Raw genomic sequence first — 21099 nt, 5'->3', positions numbered from 1 at the left:
TAAGAACAGGCCTCAGCTAAACCCCAGAGCAGGACTAGCCAAGCATACAGTTTTCCTTTTCAACAAGCTTACTAGCAACTATATGTGACTGCTGTGTATCAGTCAGTGACCCTCAGGAGTGAAGAATGTACTGGGGATGCTTTCTCTCGGGAGAGAATCAAATCTGAAGTCAAATCAGGGATTGCAGAGGCTAAAGAGCTCTGAAATTCTTAAATGCAGAATGAAACTCAAAAAGAAAGTTCTGCAGCAGGAGAGTATTAGTTTGTCCTGTCTGCACCATGGAGGCAGAAGAGAAACAGAGTAACATCTCTAGACAGGTGTGGACAGCTATGCCAATGATGGATATATCTGGTGCTATATTCTGAAGTGCAGGCTGGAAGACTATGGATCTATGTGGATCTATGTGGATCTATGAACCTTAATGTGATGGAGAAGGTCAGTTTTCAGCAAGGGGTTTATTAACCATACATCTGTTAAGATTAATGGAATTAGAGTGAACATTCGGGCTAGATATGTATTCAAAGCACTTGTTTTATGTACTACAGATGATTATAGTACATTTCTATGTATCATTAGCATACAGTAGAAGGGTTAGACTGTCTAAAGGCCATTTTCACACAAAAGCTCACAAGATAACACCTCAAAATAACAGGTCTCAATTACCCACATTTTATTAGTTCATTTAAATGATATCATTGAAAATAAATGGATACGCCCACATTTTTGGAAAATGGAATGTCCTGATCTATTCAATGGCCTTCAGTTAAGTATGTTGTAAGTTCAATGAAAAACTAAAATTATTTAAGAATCAGTTGGGATGCAGCCGAAAGCTGAATGGCTATCTGTCTACTACTTATTTATAAATAGCTTAAAAGGAAAACATTGAGAAGACTCCCCTATTTTCCTAAAAATCAGCATTAAAAAGCTTATCTTTTTCCAACTGTAAGAAAATAGCAACAGACAATTAAATGGGACTGCACCAGCAGCAGTTTGCTGTATGGTCACAAGAGTGACTTGCCATCATACTGCAATGTATATCATTGAATTACTATGGGAAAAAGTGCCACCCCAAGCAACTAATGTGTTTGCAAGATGACTGTTTACTGTTGCTTCCACAAGACTGTGATGTCTCCCAGTAAGTACAATATCTGTAATTAATTTCTGTGGTCTTTACATTCTGGTCATGACAAAGTGAAAGTCGCATGCATTGAATTTGGGACTATTTCATAATAAAGTAAAAAAAGCTTCGGACTGTCATGACACAGTATAAAACATCCTCCAAATGACAGCAAACCCTTCATTTTGGTTTAGTAAAAGCAATACCATTACCTCGTGATTAAACATCCTCTGTTCGATATGCGGCTGTTGCTTAATATGACCCTTTATAGCACTTTACATTTTCAGTGTGCTATAAAATGCATTTGTACTCAACACCTCTATTGAGGTAGCTATGTATTCTCCCCATTTTAGATAGGGAAACAGGCACAAAGAGATTAATCAATTTGACCAAGATCATACCGGAAGTGAGTGGCAAACTTGGGGTAAGATTTATGAGTTCCCAACTCCCAGTCCCAAGCTAATTCTTCTACACCATATGTTGACTTGACGAACATGAAAGTCTCCATGGGGAAAAAAAATTCCCAGTTAATCCAATTAATATGAAGACAACGGACAATAATTGTGAGAGTTATAACTTCTGGAATAATTTAAAAAGGAACAAAAGGCTTATGTAAATCTGTAAGGTGAATTAGAGAATAAGCTTATGAAAGGTCTATCCCCATTATGTTAAGTCTGCATCAGTAGCTGAAAACGATTGTTCCAGAATACAGTTTTTATAAACATGTTTTATTTGTCTTGCTTATACCGTTAGAACTGTAACTGCTGGCTGTCATTTCCCTTAAAAGGGGAAACCAATCAAAACACATACTGGTGCTTTTCAAAAGATAGCAATTAAAAGGGCAGCAGCAGCGGGGATTTGAGATTTCTTAAAACCTTCAGGCTGCAGGAAAGACGAAAGGACATGTGACCAAAAGTGTTATGATTATCCATTAGAGATTTCCATCAGTACCTGTATCAGTTATTTAGGTGATAATACAGAAGGTCAAGTATTAGTGACAGACAATGTGCAAGTCATAAGGAATGATAGAGACAATACCAATCCTTACAAAAGTCATTGCTATCAAAGAAACTTAAATATGTTCAAGAGAGATATCTAAATACTTCACATCAAATATACAAGTGGCCATCCAGATTATATCCTATATTTGCAGAAGTTTTAAAGTGCCAATCAAAGCTAATTTTGGGGGGGAAGGAGGGTTAAAAAAACCTTATACAATTACATCAGCAGTTACACAAAAGCAATTTATGTATCCTTAGCCACAGTAAACTGAGCCTGGTGATGGAGAATGCTGTAGCTAAGGGGTGTGTTGTCTATCAAAAGCTGGCTGTAAGCTTATTTGTCTAGTTAGGGATATATGCATCATTATGCATCTTAAACTGTTCAGTGCTTCATTTTAACATGAAAAGGCTGAAATGCAGCTGCTCTGCCAAACCACACTTCATTTCTTCCATCCTTCTTTCATGAGGAAAGTTTAATTTTGTCAACTGCCATCAGAATAAGATCTTTAGGGATTTGCTGATTTTATTTGTTGAATCACTATAGAATGTCAGAAGTGAGGCAGTCTTGCTTTTTTCTGCCACTTTAGTTAACAACGGAGATTTGATCACCCTGAAATTGCCTTTTTTCTTTACTCATAGCCAGAATAACAAATCTGAATCTCATGTGCAAGGCTCAAGATGATGCTTAGGACAGAACATGCAGAGTAAACGTTGTTTCTTTCCATATCCAGGTAATATAAAGCTGACAACTGTAGTCCTGTCTTTATGGGTAATGAAAAAAGTCCCATTACAATGAACTTCCTGTAAGGGAGAACAAATAGATAATAACTCTTCTGGTAACATGTATGGTACATTGGCCAGTGTGTTTTTGGCGTTTAATATAATCCTGTGGATTAGTTTAATTCACTTGCTGAGCATTCATTTGAGACATCCCTCTGTTGGGTCTTGGGGGCCCTCCACGACCTAGAAAATAAAAACAGCACTTACATTTTGTATCAAATCAGACCATTTTAGAGTTCATAAAGGGTGTGACTCAAGTTTGGTCTCAATAACTTTGGTTTAGAATTCATAGGTATATGCTTACTGTACTAATACATGGTCAATATTCTTATCCATTCAAACACAATCACACATGTATGCCTATTAAATCATCTAATCAATTCCTTGGTTTCCCCCTCTTGGTATTTTTCATAATTTTCCTCAATCTCTTAGATTAATTTAAACTAACTTCTAACAAGATTTTCCTCTTCAGTTAAACAGCAACTACTGACACAAGTCACCCACACATGTATGGGATAACATATCCAGTGCAAGTTAAACTAAGATTTTTAAAAAATAATTGGTTAGCATTTTTAAAAAATTCTTATTTTAAAGCCATTAAGCTAAAGGGTCTCTTAAATTATCAAACAGCCAGTCGCAGGTCTGCTGTCACTTTCCTGCTCCTTTGTATCGAGCAGGAAGTCTTGAAAGTCTCAAACAGCATTCTGAAAATAGATCACCAGCTATTGTTCTGTTGAAGCTAGACATATCAATTTAGAAAACCTATCTTCAATCAATCCACCCTTCTGCCAAAATACTTACCTGCATTTTATTGGCAATGAGCCCTGGACTTTCCTGTTATTTGGAATATATTTATGCACAGCACTGCTATAACTTCACCACAATTAGACAGACTCTCAATCCCCATTCCCATCACACCATTTATTAGGACAGTTCCTTTTGACAACGCATACAGACATTTCCACAAGGTGGCTAATGTTGTTATAGATTTCAACATTTTAGGCAGCAGAAATGGAGAACATGCAATGTAGTTACCAAATGCCTGTTGAAAAACTATGGAAGTATTGTTGAAAGGTAATTAAAGTTCAAATGCAGAAATATTAGCTCAACTACAGTTTTGGCTATTTGATAAACAGTTAGTTTAAGCGCCTACATGATTGAGTGACTTCAATATATTAATATTTTTGTTTCATTCTCAAAATAAAGTACACAGTGCAGCTGCAAATAAGGCTGGAAATATTTTAGGAGATTTTTACAAAGGGAAAAACCCACCCATCTCTATTTAAGTATCAATTCCTATAATCACTTTCTTGCAGACTCTAGGAACTAAATGAAAAAAAGGCAGCGTTTGTAAATATGTAGACCAAACAAAAGTATTCCGCAACAGGCTGCAAGTAACGCAACACATCTTTATTGAAATTGAAGAAACATCAATATACAAATTCAGAAGTCAAGGGAGCTTTAAAAAATGCACAAAAGTAAAGCCTGCAGTCAAAATTCTAGCAAATCTTGTCAGCAAAAAATTAAAATTCCAAATTGGGTCAGATGGGGCAGCAGTGAAAGGGGTGCAAAGCTTTACCAAAAAAAAATATATTTTCAAGTTTTCAGGGCTCATTTTGTGTTACTAAGAAAAAAGGCAACTAAATAGTGTGAATGCAAAGATAAACTTAAATCTTAGCAGACAAATGTAACTTCTTACAAACAAAAATACTTCATTCAACAGCCAATTAACAATTTCCAACAAAAAGTTCCAGGAAAATTTAAATTTTTTGAATTGTGGCCTATTAGTTATATATGATAAAATGTTTTCTGATCCACAACCCTCTAAGAGATTGCATCAGAAACTCCAGTTCAGCAGAATGAGGAACATATCATTTGAGTATTACCTCGAGGGGCTCCCCGCGGTCCACTCTGTCCAGAGCCACGTTTAAAATTCTGTTGATATCCATCCTAAAGAAAGTATAAAGTGAGAAAAGTAAATTAAAGGTATCCTCATTAAACCATCACAATCATTTGTTGTGCCTTAGAAAGTTAAATATTTTCTATTAAAAATATTAAGTTTCAAGAGTATTTAGAATAACCCATCCATTTTCAGTATATGAATTCAGGTAAATGATGCCAGTGGGGGCATTGCCAACATACAGAATTGTAATTCTTAGTAGGAAATCCTAATCTGCCTCACAAGACTAGAAAGGAGTTAGGTTCATTAGCTACTAATAAACATCTTAAACTGTTTTCACTGACTAAGTGATTAAACTTTACATAACATATCTAGGCTTGGAAGGATTACAGTTTTTATTGGTAAATGTAAATGTCACTATAACACACACAAACGGATGAATAATATTGATAAATAATGGAAGTTTACAGCTAGGCAAAGAAAGAAAAATGCTGCTTGAGAATTTAAGCGTCAAAATCTAGTGATTCAGACTTAGGTTTGTTACAAATGGACTCGCAAATGAATAGTAAAAAGTTATGATTTGCTGATTTATAGATATTGGCTTTGTATATCTGGACATGTGATATTGACAATGTGTTTTAACTGTTTATAAAGCTTTAACTTTTTGAATCTCAATGTTTTCTGTCAATTAGTCTGACACAACCCAAAATATAATTTACCACAGTTGTGAAAATTTGAATACAAATTAACCGCGCAATAAATTTTTTTTAAAATTTATCGCACTGTTAAACAATAATGGAATACCATTTATTTTAATATTTTGGATGTTTTTCTACGTTTTCAAATATATTGATTTCTATTACAACACAATACAAAGTGTACAGCTCTCACTTATTTTTACAGTGCAAATATTTGTAATAAAAATATAAAGAAATAGTATTTTTCAATTCACCTCATACAAGTACTGTCGTACAATCTCTTTATCACAAAAGATTAACTTACAAATGTAGAATTATGTACAAAAAAAATAACTGCATTGAAAAATAAAGCACCGTAAAACTTTACAGCCTACAAGTCCACTCAGTCCTACTTCAGCCAATTGCTCAGACAACCAAATTTGGTTACAATTTACAGGAGATAATGCTGCCCGCGCTTCTTGTTTACAATGTCACCTGAAAGTGAGAACAGGCATTTGCATGACACTATTGTAGCCAGTGTCGCAAGATATTTACATGCCAGATGCACTGAAGATTCATATGTCCCTTCATCTTCAATCACCATTCCAGAGGACATGCGTCCATGCTGATGATGGGTTCTGCTCGATAAGAATCCAAAGCAGAGCAGACTGATGCATTTTCATTTTTATCATCTGAGTCAGATACCACCAGCAGAAGGTCGATTTTCTTTTTTGGTGGTTCGGGTTTTATAGTTTCTGCATCTGAGTGTTGCTCTTTTAAGACTTCTGAAAGCATGCTCCACACCTCGTCCCTCTCAGATTTTGGAAAGCACTTCTGATTCTTAAACTTTGGGTCAAGTGCTGTAGCTATTTTCAGAAATCTCACATTAGTATTTTCTTTGCATTTTGTGAAATCTGCAGTGAAAGTGTTCTTAAAATGAACATGTGCTGGGTCACCATCCAAGACAGCTATAACATGAAATATATGGCAGAATGCAGGTAAAACAGAGACGAAGACAGTTCTCCCCCAAGGAGTTCAGTCACAAATTTAATTAACACATTATTTAACGAGCATCATCAGCATGGAAGCATGTCCTCTGGAATGGTGGCTGAAGTATAAAGGGGCATACGAATGTTTAGCATATCTGGCATGTAAATACCTTGCAACACCAGCTACAAAAGTGCCATGCGAATGCCTGTTCTCACTTTCAGGTGACATTGTAAATAAGAAGCAGGCAGCAGCATCTCCTGTAAATGTAAACAAACCTGTTTCTTAGCCATTGGCTGAACAAGAAGTAGGACTGAGTGGATTTGTAGGCTCTAAAGTTTTACATTGTTACATTATTGCTCTCAAAAAAACAAAACAAAAAACCTACATTTGTAAGTTACACTTTCACGATAAAGAGATTGCACTACAGTACTTGTATGAGGTAAACTGAAAAATACTATCTAGTTCTTATCGTTTTTACAGTGCAAATATTTGTAATAAAAATAATATAAAGTGAGCGCTGTACACTTTGTATTATGTTGTAATAGAAATCAATATATTTGAAAACGTAGATAAACATCCAATATTTAATAAATTTCAATTAGCATTCTATTGTTTAACAGCGCGATTAATTGCAATTAATTTTATCACGATTTATTTTGAGTTAATCGCGTGAGTTAACTGTGATTGACAGCCCTAATAAAAATCTAAAAAATGCTTAAAGCCCGTAATTTTGTGCAACTGTGAAAATTTAAAGTGATAAATCTAAAAAATGCTTAAAAATAAATATTAGCAGCTAAAATAAAAAAAAGCAAATTCTGCCAAGCATAGAGATCAGTGGTCTCAGACCTTTATACTGGTGACTCCTTTCACATAGCAAGCCTCTGAGTGCGACCCCCCCATAAATTAAAAACACTTTTTTATATATTTAATACCATTGTAAATGCTGGATGCAAACCGGGGTTTGGGGTGGAGGCTGACAGCTCGCGACTGCCCACGTAATAACCTTGTACCCCCTAAGGGGTCCCGACCCCCAGTTTGAGAACCTCGATATAGATATATAAAAATATAAACATAGGGAGTATATCTGTTTAGTAATACAGTTATTACATTTTATTTGTTAGCATTGCAGAGCCAAAACAGGTAAGAAAGTAGACTAATTCCATTTTGGCTCATCCACCAACAGAATCATTAGCCAAGTTCCAACTGCAGGATTTTCCAGTATGTCTATTGTAAAGGGTTGCCCACAGATAAATGACAACAGACGAATTTTAAATTTTTACTGGTGAAGCAAGTCACAAAAAAAGCTTTATTTTCAAAATCCCAGGGTGAGTAAGACTGGCCATTTGGATGGTTATGGAGCAAGGAGCTTTAATTTCACTTGTAAACTAAGCACATTTGATATGGAGTCGTTGAGATTTAGCAATTAAAACTCTAAGAATATTTACTAGTTGCTGTAAGCAAGTTATTTCATTTAGTTTGACTGATTTTTCTATTCTTATCATTTTAATTTAAACGTCAACTCACCCGTTGATAGTTGGAGTAGTCCCGAGGAGCATTAAATTGGGGCTGCGAGTAACCACTGTTTGGAGTGTTGGAAAATGAAGGGCGGTAGCCATCATACCCTCCTAAGGATTAGAATACAAATGCTTACTGAAGGGCACATAACCAGTCTTCATAAATTATGATACACACATGAAAGGCCACGGAGGGATTTCATTGACTATTAAGAAAAAAACTGGAATAAAAAAGTGTTGTGCGCCAGCAGACTGTAAAAACTTGTAAAATAACCTACATCTTCTCATTAAGACCTCATAAAAAATTGGGGAAGTGGTATCTGAGGATGTTTCTCTGATAATCTGTTATTTATTATTTGTATTACCATATGTCCAGGAACCCTAGTCATGGACCAGGACCTTGTTGTGCTAGGCACTGCACAAACACAGAACAAAAGATGATTCTTCATTCAGTTCTTAGAGACAGTCTAGCACAAGCCTAGAATTTAAACTGCTTCGTTAAGATAGAAAAAAGCGAATACCACCACAAGCTTAAATATCTTCCCAATATATTTCTGTATTAAACAATAGGGTCAACATAACATAAGGTCTCCTGCCATTCTGTAAACCTGAAAAAAAATTCATATAAACTCTCAAAATTTAGATAAAATATATATACATATATATATTTATTTTTTACCTCTAAACCCATTGGCAGGTCCCCTGTATCCATTCATTAAGCCCCGAGTGCCGCGTGATCCACCACGAGACACTCCCCGGTTGTTATAATAAGGCTGACTGTTACGTGGGAACCCAGTATTCTGTTGTGGAGGCTGCTGGTGGTTACCTGCCACTTGATGGGACTGGTCCGGGGAACCATGGTAGGTGCCAACCACTATAATAAAAAACCAAAAATGGAAGTTTATGTTTTCTATGTTCCCCAAAGACTGATAGGTATCAAGTTAAACCAATCAAGTCTGCCTTAGTACCATCAAGCAGAGCAGTAAATGTTTACAAACCCAAAGACAGATGCTTTGCAGAACTAAAAGTTGCTATTCTGACACATTCCACAGTACTAAAATAATGCAAGATGTCTAGTGTTCAGCAAAGACAGTGTCAACAGGCCTCAAGTTAGTACAATTACGCTCATCTTTTCACTGGTGTTTGTAGATTTAAATAATAATGATAATAAAAATCAACACACCACACAACCCTGAAACAAGTGGAAACATTCTCAAGTGACTTCCACAATCTTTCCATGAAGTTGCTAAACATAGAGCCCAGAGGCAGCGACACTGCTCCATAAAAATTTATTCTGCGTGCAGAACTTCCCCTCAGTTGCATCCTCCTCATTAAAAGTTTTGGTTTTGCAGAGACTCCCCCTGAACAAAATTTTACACATTCTAAATTCCATTTAATTTTAAGTCGGCTGCCTGGTTTCTTGGTATTTGGTCTCCATGACTATCCTCCACTGGAAGCCTCCCTTTTAGGCTAAAATAATGTTTTAATTTTGTCTAACAAGTTTACCTGTCTGGAGCTGTTCTTGCTGAAGTTCTGATTGTTCTACTTGATGAGGCTGATTGGAGAAACTCTGGTTGTAACTGGCCTGGTACTGATTTTGTTGCTTTAGGGTTTCTGGCTCATTGACAGGAGGAACAGGTGCATTCATATTGAATACCTACAATGGTAGGAAAAAACTAAATATCTCTCTGGTCTACATTTTCCCCAATTTGTACTTACGTGTCTTTTGCACACAATCCGAGACTATATGCTTTATAAACTGACAAAAGAAGCAATTACCTTCCTTTCTGTAACTGTTGTTCTTTGAGATGAGTTGAACATGCCCACTCCATTGTGGATGGGTGTGCACTTTGTGTGCACAAATGTCATTTTCCTCCCCCTTCAGCAGTACCCATCAGGATGGCTGGAGGCCCCCGCCCCAACGCCACATGCCAATGCATGGTGATGTAAGAAGGTGGAGACAACCCAACCCCCCTCAGTTCCTTTGTACTGGATGTACTCTGATGGAGAGGGGAAGGTGGGCAGGCTATGGAATGGACATGTGGAACATCTCGAAGAACAACAGTTACAGAAAGGTAGGTAATCGTTTCTTCTTCAAGTTATTGAACATAACTTCCACAGTAGGTGACTCTCAAGCAAACGTCTATGGAGGCGGATTCGGAGTCTATCTGAATAGCAATTGCAAGACCACCTGCCGAAACTGGCATAATCTCTGGATTGATAGTCAATGGTGTAATGAGAAGAGAAGGTGTGGCTAATGACCAAATTGCTGCTTTATAAATGCAGCGTAAGACAAACCTTATCTTTATAAAAAACTGTATAAGGGGGTTCTGAAACTAAATCTCTCAAAATGCCACCTTCATAGAAAAGTTAAGGAGGGAGCCAGTCACAAGGTGTTCAAAGTGGGGTTCCATTAGAATTGCCAGGACTAAGTCGAGATCTCAAGGTGGGATGGGACATTCACTTGAGGGTATAATCTATTATCCACTGTGACAGACCCAGACCAGTAGAGTACAGGAATCTGGCAGAAGGCAAGTATAATGGCCACTGGATGAATAGTTTTCTGTTCCCTGAGTGAACAGAGCAGGGGCTGCCCTAGAGCAATCAGGAACCTGCTAGAACCAATTAAGACAGGCAAGCTAATCAAGACACCTGGAGCCAATTAAGAACTTTCTAGAATCAATTATGGCAGGCAGGCTAATCAGGACACCTGGTTTAAAAAGGACCTCCCATCAGTTAGTAGGGGGGCACACAAGGAGCAGGGAGTAAGAAGGCGTGCTGCGGGAGGACTGAAGAGTTCAAGCGTGATCAGGTTTCAAGAGGAAGATCCTGCAGTGAGGATAAAGAAGGTGCTGGGGGAAGGCCATGGGGAAGTAGCCCAGGGAGTTGTAGCTGTCATGCAGGTGATACAGGGAACGTTGTAGACAGCTGCTATCCACAGGGCCCTGAGCTGGAACCCAGTGTAGAGGGTGGGCCCGGGTTCCCCCCATCCCCACAACTCCTGATAGGACACAGGAGGAGTTGACCAAGTCTGTGAAAAACACCAGAAGGAAAGGTCTAAATTGGAAAGGGATCTGGCCTGTTCCCGACCCACTGGGTGGGACACAGACTGCAGGGATTGTTCTCCGTTTTCCCCATGCTGGCCAGTGATGAAGTTAGCTGAGTGGACGGCAGGTTTGAGCCACTAGCAAAAGTGGCCAAACTGAGGGCTGCCAGGAATCTCTGAGGCAACCAAATCTGTTAATAAGCGCAGGACCCACCAAGGCAGAGGAGGAACTTTGTCACACCACCCATACATCAAAGCTGAGACAGCAGCCAAATGCACCCTTACAAAACAGTCAGATTCTGTTTTAGATCTAGCAGATAGTTCAGCACAATACTCAGGGTGCTTGCTGAGCAGCACACATTTCTCATGAACCCAAATGGAGAAGCACTTCCATTTGACCAAGTAAGTGACCCTAGTTGAGGGTCTTCCATTAATTTAGAAATACATTCTGGACATCCTGTGAGCAGGACCTTTCAAAGGGATTCAGCCACGAAGCATCTATGTTGTGAGATGGAGAGCTTGGAGGCTGGAGTGATGAAGGCAGCCATGGTCTCAAGAAATTATGTCTGGATCTAACAAGAAGAATAGAGGAACCTCTGACAGAATCAGGAAAGCTGAATAGCAGTATTGAAAGAGCCATGCCGTGACATACTTTAAAGGATGAGACAAGCATAGTCCTTTATTATTTTTGGATATTACTCGGAAGAACAAAGGAATTGTACGGAAGGCATATAGAAGGGAATTCTCCAAGATAGGAGAAAGGCATGTTAGGTTGCCTAGGGAACAGACCTGGCAAAATTTTCTATTGGGTCTTGTTGCAAAAAGGTCCACTTGGGGAAACCCCGAGAGTTGGAAGATAAACCTGGCTACAACTGGACCTAACGACCACTCGTATTGATCGCTGAAGGATCTTCTCAGCTGATCTGCCAGGATGTTCTGTTTCCCCAAAAGGTAAGCAGCTTTGAGGTGAAACAATGGAGTTTAGATGTACTGCTCTTAACTCCCTGACATTTATTACCAAAGGCCTTGTGTCTTCATGGACCCAATGTGAGCCCCCCCAACCTAGAGAGGATGTGTGAGAGACTAGAGGGTGTGTTCATAGTGTGGGAAGGAAAGCAACTTCCAAGCAAACTTTTAGAGGGTCTATCCACCAATCCAGAGACAACACAACTAGCTTTGGAACTTGAACCATCTTGTCCAAATGGTGGCAATTCAGGGCATATACTGATGTTAACCACGTTTGCAGCTTCCTGAATGACAGTTTGGCATGCTGCACTACACAGGCTCATGCTGCCATATGACCTAGCAACCTGAGGCACTTACTTGCTGTTATGAGCAGGGAAGCCTTCATTCAAACTATTAGGTCTCAAATGGTTTTGAACTTGGTTTGTGGTAGAAAAGCTCTGGCTTGTGGAGTCAAGGATTGCTCCACTGAAATCTACTGTCTGTACAGGCTTCGATACGGATTTTTCTCGATTCATTCAGAGCTCCAGAGCATTGAATATAGATAGAGCAATGAATATGCTGGACAGGACCCGCGACTCTGATCGACCTCTGATCAACCAGTCAGTCACTCAGGTATGGGAAGACATGGATACCTAATTTTGGAAGATGAGCTGGTTCCACAGCTGCCAAGCCAAACTGAAGCACTATGAATGGATAATGTTGAATATCAGGCATTAACCTGATAAATTTTCAATGGTTGGGACATATTGCAATATGGAAGTAAGTGTCCCTCAAGTCAAGGGCCCCATACCAGTTTTCTTCTAGGGAAGAGATAATTGACACTAGGAACAGTGTGAGATTTTATTTTCTGTAGGAATTTGTTCAACTCTCTGAGATCTAAGATGGGCATGAGATCTCCTTTTGTCTTGGGAATCAGGAAACAGAAATAGAAGCCTTCTCTCTGGTAGCTCAACAGTACCTCCTCTACAGTCTGTCTGAAAGAGATTCTCGACATTGCCCTTCAGTGGGAGATCGAGAGTGGTCCCTGACTGGGGGAGCAGGAGTATAGAGAGAGGGGTAGGGTGTATTAAACTGGATGACATACCTCTGTTCCACCATACTTAAGGCACGCTTGTCTTATATTATGTGGGTCCAAGTACTTAGGAAGTGGGACAAGCATTTGGTAAACAAAAAAAAAAAAAAGGGGGGGCGGGGGAACAGACAGAAGTGAAGAGACTGGTATAATGTCCTCAACTACCCAATCAAAATGCCTGTTTGGAAGAGGCAGCTGGATGTGATGGGCTCGTTGACACTGAAGAGGAGGGCGCCTTCTATAGCTCCTTCTCTGTTTTCCTAGGAGGATCTTGGAAACGCGGAGCAAAGCTATGGTGACGAAAGGAGAGTTACCTTTTCCGTAACTGGTGTTCAAGATGTGTTGCTCATGTGTATTTCACAATAGGTTGTGTGCTCACCATGTGCACCAGTGCTGGAAGTTTTTTCCCTAGGAGTACCCGTGGGGGGGGGGGGACTGCCCCAGCGACCCCTGGAGTAGCACTTCCATGGCTTGGTATAAGGGGCGCTGCGTGCTCCCCCCACCCTCAGTTCCTTCTTGCCAGACAACTCCAACAGAGGGGAAGGAGGGCAGGATGTGAAACAGACATGAGCAACAAATCTCTACCACCACCAGTTACGGAAAAGGTAACGGTCTTTTCTTCTTCGAGTGATTGCTCATGGGTATTCCACAACAGGTGATTCCAAGCTATACCTGTTGGAGGTGGGTAGGAGTTCACAAGTTCTCAGGACGGAGGACAGCCCTGCTGAACCAGGCATCATCCCTGGTTTGGGAGACAATCTCATAGTCCAAGGTGAACATGTGAACGGAAGACCACGTGGCAGCCCTACAAATGTCCTGGATGGGGACATAGGCCAAGAAGGCAGCCGATGAGGCCTGTGCTCGAGTCAAGTGTGCCTTCACAATCAGTGGCAGGGGGATACCCGCCAGTTCATAACAGGTACGGATGCACAAAGTGATCCGGTTGGAAAGCTGCTGAGTGGAGGACAACTGACCCCTCGTGCTCAGCTGAGTCAAACAGTTGCGAGGAATTTCTGAATGGCTTGGTTCACTCATGGTAGAAAGCCAGAGCCTGTCACACATCGAGCGTGTGGAGACTGCACTCCTCACTGGACACGTGGGGCTTGGGGCAGAGGACCAGCAGAAAAATGTCCTGACCTATGTGATAGGCAGAGACCACCTTTGGGAGGAATGCAGGGTGTGGGAGGAGCTGGACCTTGTACTTATGAAACACCGTGTATGGAAGCTCGGAGGTCATGGCCCTGAGTTCCGAGACCTGCCTGGCCAACGTGATCGCGACCAGGAAGGCCACCTTCCATGAGAGGTGGGACCAGAAGCACATGGCTAGCAGCTCAAATGGGGGCCCTGTGAGACGGGCCAACACCAGGTTCAGGTCCCACTGCGGGACCGAGGGCATATGGGAAAGAGACGGTCCAAACCCTTAAGGAACCGGCCAGTCATAGCATGGCAGTGCACTGGTGGATGGAAGGCCGATATGGCTGCCAGGTGCACCTTGACTGACAAGGGTGCCAGGCCCTGGGCTCTAGGGTGGAGAAGGTAGTCAAGGATAATCTGGATCGGGGCAGCCACTGGGGGAAACACGCCATTCACCCGCCCATCTAGAGAACCGGGACCACTTCGTCAAGTAGGCGCGGTGCGTGGAGGGCCGCCTGTTTTCTAGGAAGATGCGTTGAACCCCTTCTGAGCATGTCCTCTCCTCCCTACTAGCCATTGAGCAGCCACGCCGTGAGGTGGAGAGCCACTAGATTGGGGTGGAGAAGGCAGCCCTGGGAGAGTAGGTCCGGGCGGAACAGCAACGGCCATGGCGGAGCAACCGCCAGGCCCGTGAGGATCCCGTACCAATGTTGCCTGAGCCACGCTGGGCCTTGTCTGTCTTTATCTTTTCCAGGACCTTGCTGATCAGTGGGAACAGTGGGAAGGCATAGACAAACTGGCCTGACCAGGACAGGAGGAAGGCATCAGAGATAGCGCCCCTTCCCAGTCCCCCCCTTGGAGCAGAACCAGGGACAGCGCCGGTTCTGCCAAGTGGTGAACAGGTCCACCTGGGGAGTCCCCCACACTCAGAAAAGCCTGTGAGCCACTTCCTGGTGGAGAGACCACTTGTGTTGAGAGAAGTCCCTGCTCATGCGATCCGCCTGCACGTTCCAGGCGCCCGGTAGACGGAAAGCCTTTAGACAGATGTCATGGGCTATACAGAAATCCCACAGCCTGAGGGCTTCACAGCAGAGGGCAGAGGAGCAGGCCCCGTCTTGCCTGTTAATATAGAACATTGAGGCCGTTGTCTGTGAGGACCCTGACCACCCTGCCCTCCAGGTGCAAATGGAAGGCCACACACGCCAGCCGTACCGCCCCGAGTTCCTTGACATTTATGTGTAGGGTCAGATCTTGAGCCGAACACAGGCCTTGGGTCTGAAGGCCCCTCAACCCATGTCTGACGCATCGGACACCAGCGACGGGGCCCTGTCCCTGAACAGGGGCCCTTGGAGCACGTTGCGTGGTGCGGACAACCACCATAGAGAGGCGATCGAGTTGGTACAGTAAGGACTTTGTCCGTCCTGTCCCTGGCCTGGGAGAACTCTGAGGCCAACCAGAGCTGGAGGGACCTCATCCTGAGTCTGGCATGATGGACCAGGGACATGCACACCAACATGTGACCCAAGAGCTGGAGGCACGCTCTGGCTGTTGTCACCGGGAATCTTGTGATGGGTAGATGAGCCCCTTCAGGGTCTCGAACCTGTCCGGTGGGAGGGAGGCACTGGCCAACGAGGCATCCAGGAGCGCCCTGATAAACTCTGTGTTGAACCAGGACTAACGTGGACTTGCTATTGTTTACCAACAGGACCAAAGCAGTGCACATGGACAGGAGGAGCATCACATGATCCCTCACCTGCTACCGGGAGCTGCCTCTGACCAGCCAATCGTCCCTAACAAGGGAAAGATCTGGACCCCCCGGCGCCTGAGGTAGGCTACCACCACCAACATACATTTTGTAAATACCCTGTGGGCAGTGGACAGGCCAAATGGGAGGACCATAAATTGGTACCGATTCTGCCTCACCAGAAACGGAGGAAGCGTCTGTGCTCCTTGAATATAGGGATGTGGAAGTTAGTGTCCTGCACATTGACGGCAGCATAACAGTCCCCAGGATTCAGGGAGGGGATGATGGAGGCCAGGGAGTCCATGCGGAACTTGAGCTTCACCATGAACTGGTCCAGACCTCGCAGGCCCAGGATTAGCCTGAGTCCCCCTTTGGCCTTCGGGATAAGGAAATAGCGGGAGTAGTATCCCTTGCCTTTGCACTCCTTGGGCACCACTTCCACTGCTCCTAGGCCCAGGAGCCACCCCACCTCCTGCTCGAGCAGAGCTCCGTGCGAGAAGTCCCCCAGGAGGGATGGGGCGGGGGATGGTTGGGCAGGGAGAAAGTAAACTGGAGGGTGTAGCCCCGGGAGATGGTGTTGAGGACCCATCAGTCAGAGATCGGCTGCAATCACTCCGGGAGGAAAGCACACAGCCGGCTGGAGAAGGGAAGCTTTGAGGGCACATTCCTGAGGAGAACTGGCAGGGCGCCCCAAAGCGTCCCATCAAAAATGGCTTTTCCCCACCTGCTTGCCCTTGGAGGACCCAGGTTGGGGGGGCAGGCAGAGACTGCCTCTGAGGGCACCTCCTTATGGTCCCATGACTTCTTATGGTGGCCTTGTATTTCGGGTGATGGCCTGAGTGGGAGTCTGCTGCAGCTTGAACTTAGATTTAGCCAGAGCCAGAACATAGAGACCCAGAGTCTGGAGGGTCGTAAGGGAGTCTTTCATGCCATGTAGCCTTGTATCCGTTTGTGCTGCAGAGCTTTGCCGTCAAATGGGAGATCCTACATGGAGGTCTGCGCCATGCTGGACAGCCCAGAGAACAGGAGCCACGACGCTCTTCTCATGGACACCGTGGAGGCCATGTCCACCGCATCCGAAGCTGCCTGCAGGTTTGCTCTGGCAGCCGCTGTACCCTCCTCCACCAGTGCTTTGAACTCCTTCCTATCGCGCTCCTGGAGGGAGTCCTCGAACTTGGGCAGGAAGCCCCACAGACTGAACTCATACCGGCCAAGGAGAGCCTGGTGGTTTGCCACTCATAACTGGAAGCTTGAAGATGAATAAATTCTCCTTCCAAAAAAGAGTCCAGCCCCCGAGAATCTTTATTTTTTGGGGTAGGGGCTGGCTGGCCCTGCCATTCTCTGTGGTTGACCAACTCGACCACCAGGGAGTTGTGCGCCAGATGGGTGTATAAATACTTGTGTCCCTTGGTGGGCACAAAGTACTTGTGTTCCGCCCTCTTAGAGATGGGGGCCAACAAGGCCGGTGTTTGCCACAGGGCATTTGAAATTTTTGCCACCCCTTCACGGAGAGGCAAGGCTACCCTGCCCGGTGCCGAAGAGGACAGCACATTAAACAGGGAGTCCGAGGGCTCCTTCATCTCCTCTGTCTGGAGGTGGAGGCTTGATGCCACCATTTTTAAGAGTTCTTGGTGGGCCCTAAAGTCCTCCAGCAGGACGGAGAGGGGTGGGGCCGTAATCGCCTCATCCACTGAGGGCGAGGAGACCGGTGTGGTACTCTGGGTGTCCGCTGGCACCAGAGGGTCCACCACCTGGTCGATCTCCGGCCACGGTGCCGAGGAAGTACATCTCACCGACTCCTTCCTCAGAGGTCTGGAGAGGGAGGCCAACAGTGCTTCTAAAGCTCTGGCCACGATGCCCACAGGTACCATTGGGCCAGCCACGGCGCTCGGTGCCACTGCACCTGGCGGGGCCTACTGTTCAGCCTGGCTGGCCTGGCCCATCGATGGATGACTACGAATGGAGGCTGGGCTGACGTACGACCTGCCACTGTCCCTGGACCGGGAAGAGCGGCGGTGCCAGGAGTGACACCGACCACGGGACCGTGATCCCTATGTGGAGGACTGGTACCGTCAGTAACAACTGCCCTGCATTTGGCTCCGTTGGGCGGATCTGAGACGTCGAGACGACGGCGATCGACGTCCGGGGCTGTGGAGGCGATGCCTTGGCAGAGTCTTGGAGTAGGATACTGAGCGAACATGGCATCGACATCCGTGCTGTGACCAGCTGCGATGACCCCTCCGACACAAGGACCTTTGGCAACACCTGTCCCAGTCTGGTCGGTATTCGCTCCTTGAGGTGGAGCGGTGCCGAGAGTCTCCAACTGACAGACCCCAACCAGTCAGTGTGGTGGGAGTCAAGGGCGATCCATGGGGACTTTGCCCCTAACTGTTGCTGGGCAGCGAACAGCGTTGGGAATGTTCCCTGGACTGAGACCAGTACCGAACTGGGGGTGACAGTGGAGATCCCAGCGGCTGCTTGCCCTTGGAGTGTGGGGCCGACATTGGCGGTGCTCCTGGTACCGGCATGAACATAACATCCCGGATAGCCTGCAGGGCCTCCAGCATGGATAGCATCTGGACATCTGGGGAGGTCTGCTTCAAAGAGGCTGGGCTACTCTGCTATACATGAGTCAGAGACCTAGAGGCTGGTGGGGACCGAGGACTGCCCAACATGGGTCTAGCCTCTCTCCCGGGTTTCCCTCAGTGCCCTGCAAAGAAGGCATCTTTCTGGCCTTCTTGGTGTGCCCCATGGACGGGGAGCTGTGCCGACTGGTCAATGGCACTGGAAGGTCACTGCACACCGACACCTTGATGCCCAGTGCCAGCTCAGAGCGGCGCGCTGCAGTCGGGGTCAGCGCCAACTCCATGAGAATGGCCCTGAGCCTAATGTCCCCTCTCTCTTGGTCGGAGGCTTAAACAACTTGCAAATTTTGCAGCCATCGCTGGTATGGGTTTCTCCCAAACAGCGCAGACAGTCTGCATGCAGGTCACTCCTTGGCATAGATCGCGTACAAGTGCCGCACAACTTAAAATCTGGGGCGTGGGGCATGCCCCAGTCTGGGTTCTCTGACTAACTGAACTAACTAAACAGCTAACTAACTACAGGTACCAACACTGAACGAACGAACAGTTCTGGGGACGAGCTACAGCAAAGCTGAAGCAGAGTAGTTCCGACACTCCTTCGCTGGCGGCAAGAAGAAACTGAGGGTGGGGGAGTGCGCAGCTCCCTTTATACCATGCCATGGAGGCACCACTCCAGAGGTCGCTGCGGCGCTTCCCCTACGGGTACTCCTAGGGGAAAAACTTCCGGCACCGGTGCACGTGCTGAGCACGCACACCTATTGTGGAATACACATGAGCAATCACTCGAAGAAAAGGTGGTTGTTGATGAAAATGCATCATGACTGCCTCATTGATTGGCAGAGCAATCTCAATCTAGGCAGGAGAGGTATCTCTGCCACCTTGATGCCAAAGACCCGAGACTACCTTTTCAGGAGATTTTGGTGGGCCCTGTAGCCTTCTGGAGGAGGTGAATCTCCCACTGAATCTATAGTTGCATCTGGTGATGAAGACAAGGCTGTAACCAGCATGTGAGGTAGTGGCAACTTCATAATCTGTGGTGGAGAAACTACCTGAGAAGATCATGGTCGGCTGGGACCAGTCACAGTACTGGAAAGCAGAGACGCCCTCTGTGCCTGGTACCTGTTTCCATGTCATCTACCGAAGAATGAAATTCCTGGTGCCATGATGTCCAATGTGCTCCCCGCAATGGTCAAGACTGCTGGGGTGAGATCCTAGCTGAGGGAGGAATGCCACATGGAGCCCAGAGTGGCCACTGGTATGGACCTGGGCCCCATCCACGTCCATGCCATTGTGACTTAGGGAAAACGCCAGCCATGGGGCTGCTGCACTGCCCATGGCCCCAGTGACCTTGCAGGAGGATAAGTGCTGTGTCCCTGCTGAGAAACAGGAGGCCCTCACTTCCAAGTCTAAGGAGTCAGAGGCTTCTGATAGCAGAGGCACTGATGCAGATGGTACTGGAGAGAGGAAACTTGAACCTGGGGATGGTAGTACTGGAGAAATCAAGGAAGGTTTCCCTCTAGAAAGAACTGATTTGAGAAGAGGTCTAGATAGGGGTACGAGGGGTTCTCCGTGCACTGAGGGTTGAGCTGAGGGAGCAGGAAGTGGTTGGACAGTTTCCAACACTGGTGAAAACAGTACTGAGACACTAAACAAGTCTCTTGCGGTTGCATGTGCCTGTGGGATAGACTCAATGGACCTGCCTCAAGCTCTAAAGGCAGTGAACCCCTCGTAGTAGGCAAGGCTTGCAGGGCTGCTTTCTCTGCCACATGCTTAGAGTCTATGCCCCATCTCATCTCAGTACCGAGATTGACGAACAAGATGGTGAGCCCGAGAAAGTTCTGGATCTCTCCTTCAGCACCAGAGATCGGGACCGTGGAGCTGAAAATACTTCTGGTGGAGTATTCCATATCAATGTTGAAATACTTTGGGCACTCTCCACATGCGATAACTCAGCTGAGAGTCAAAATGCTGCTTCCATAAGCAAGCACTTAAGCCTAGCTGGTCTATCCTTCTTCAAGCAGAGTTTGAAGGCCTTGCAAATGTGACACTTGTCACTAATGTGGGCCTCATATCAGACAGGTCAGAAGCACAGGTGCATCTTTTCGGAGACCTAGAGCAGTTGATGGAGAGGTATATCACTATGGGCTAGGGGGAGTTGAGAAGCAATGGCTAGGGACGTCCCAGCCGGTGCTGGGTCAGACCCATCCAACTGCTGTGCATCCAGACTCCACCCATACCCAGACCCATGCCAAGCCTCACCTGCCTTCACCCAGAAACACCTCCTCACCGAGAATCCCCCACCCAGCCCTGGGGCTTGGGATGCCCTGGTCAGTCCCGGCGGGGCTGGGTGAAGAGTGTACGTCCCCTGCACAAAGTGGCCGGGCCAGACCCCCCTGCCTCCCATGAAACGTCCCCCACTACAGGAAGTTCCACATCCTCACACCCCTTGCTTCCTGCCCCCATCGCTCCTCAGCGGTAGGCAAAGGGGGTCACTGTCACAGGAGCTGCTCCCCCATCGGCCCACCCTCATGCATTTGAACCCCCCTACCCCCGCACCCAAACCCTCACCAAGC

The 21099-nt window shown here is 45.2% G+C and overlaps 1 protein-coding gene across 5 annotated transcripts in view; it reads right to left on the bottom strand.

Annotated features, from left to right (window-relative positions):
• Nucleotides 1-646: 646 nt before the first annotated feature.
• CAPRIN1 (cell cycle associated protein 1) overlaps nucleotides 647-21099 on the bottom strand; it is an 82083-nt gene continuing 61630 nt past the window's right edge. For 3 of the 5 annotated variants that reach the window (XM_073347912.2, XM_073347914.2, XM_073347913.2), the window contains 5 exons: nucleotides 9486-9636; nucleotides 8659-8853; nucleotides 7990-8090; nucleotides 4785-4848; nucleotides 647-3081 (listed from right to left, as the gene is read on the bottom strand). In XM_073347912.2, the coding sequence (XP_073204013.1) occupies nucleotides 3017-3081; nucleotides 4785-4848; nucleotides 7990-8090; nucleotides 8659-8853; nucleotides 9486-9636 (576 nt within the window). In that variant the 3' untranslated portion in view covers nucleotides 647-3016. The remainder of the gene's footprint in view (nucleotides 3082-4784; nucleotides 4849-7989; nucleotides 8091-8658; nucleotides 8854-9485; nucleotides 9637-21099) is intronic. The other 2 variants (XM_073347915.2, XM_073347916.2) reach the window with 2 other exon arrangements.

Source organism: Lepidochelys kempii, chromosome 6 (assembly GCF_965140285.1).
Source record: "Lepidochelys kempii isolate rLepKem1 chromosome 6, rLepKem1.hap1, whole genome shotgun sequence".
In the NCBI taxonomy this organism is placed as follows: domain Eukaryota; kingdom Metazoa; phylum Chordata; order Testudines; family Cheloniidae; genus Lepidochelys; species Lepidochelys kempii.
This window is presented reverse-complemented; position numbering and strand designations above follow the sequence as displayed.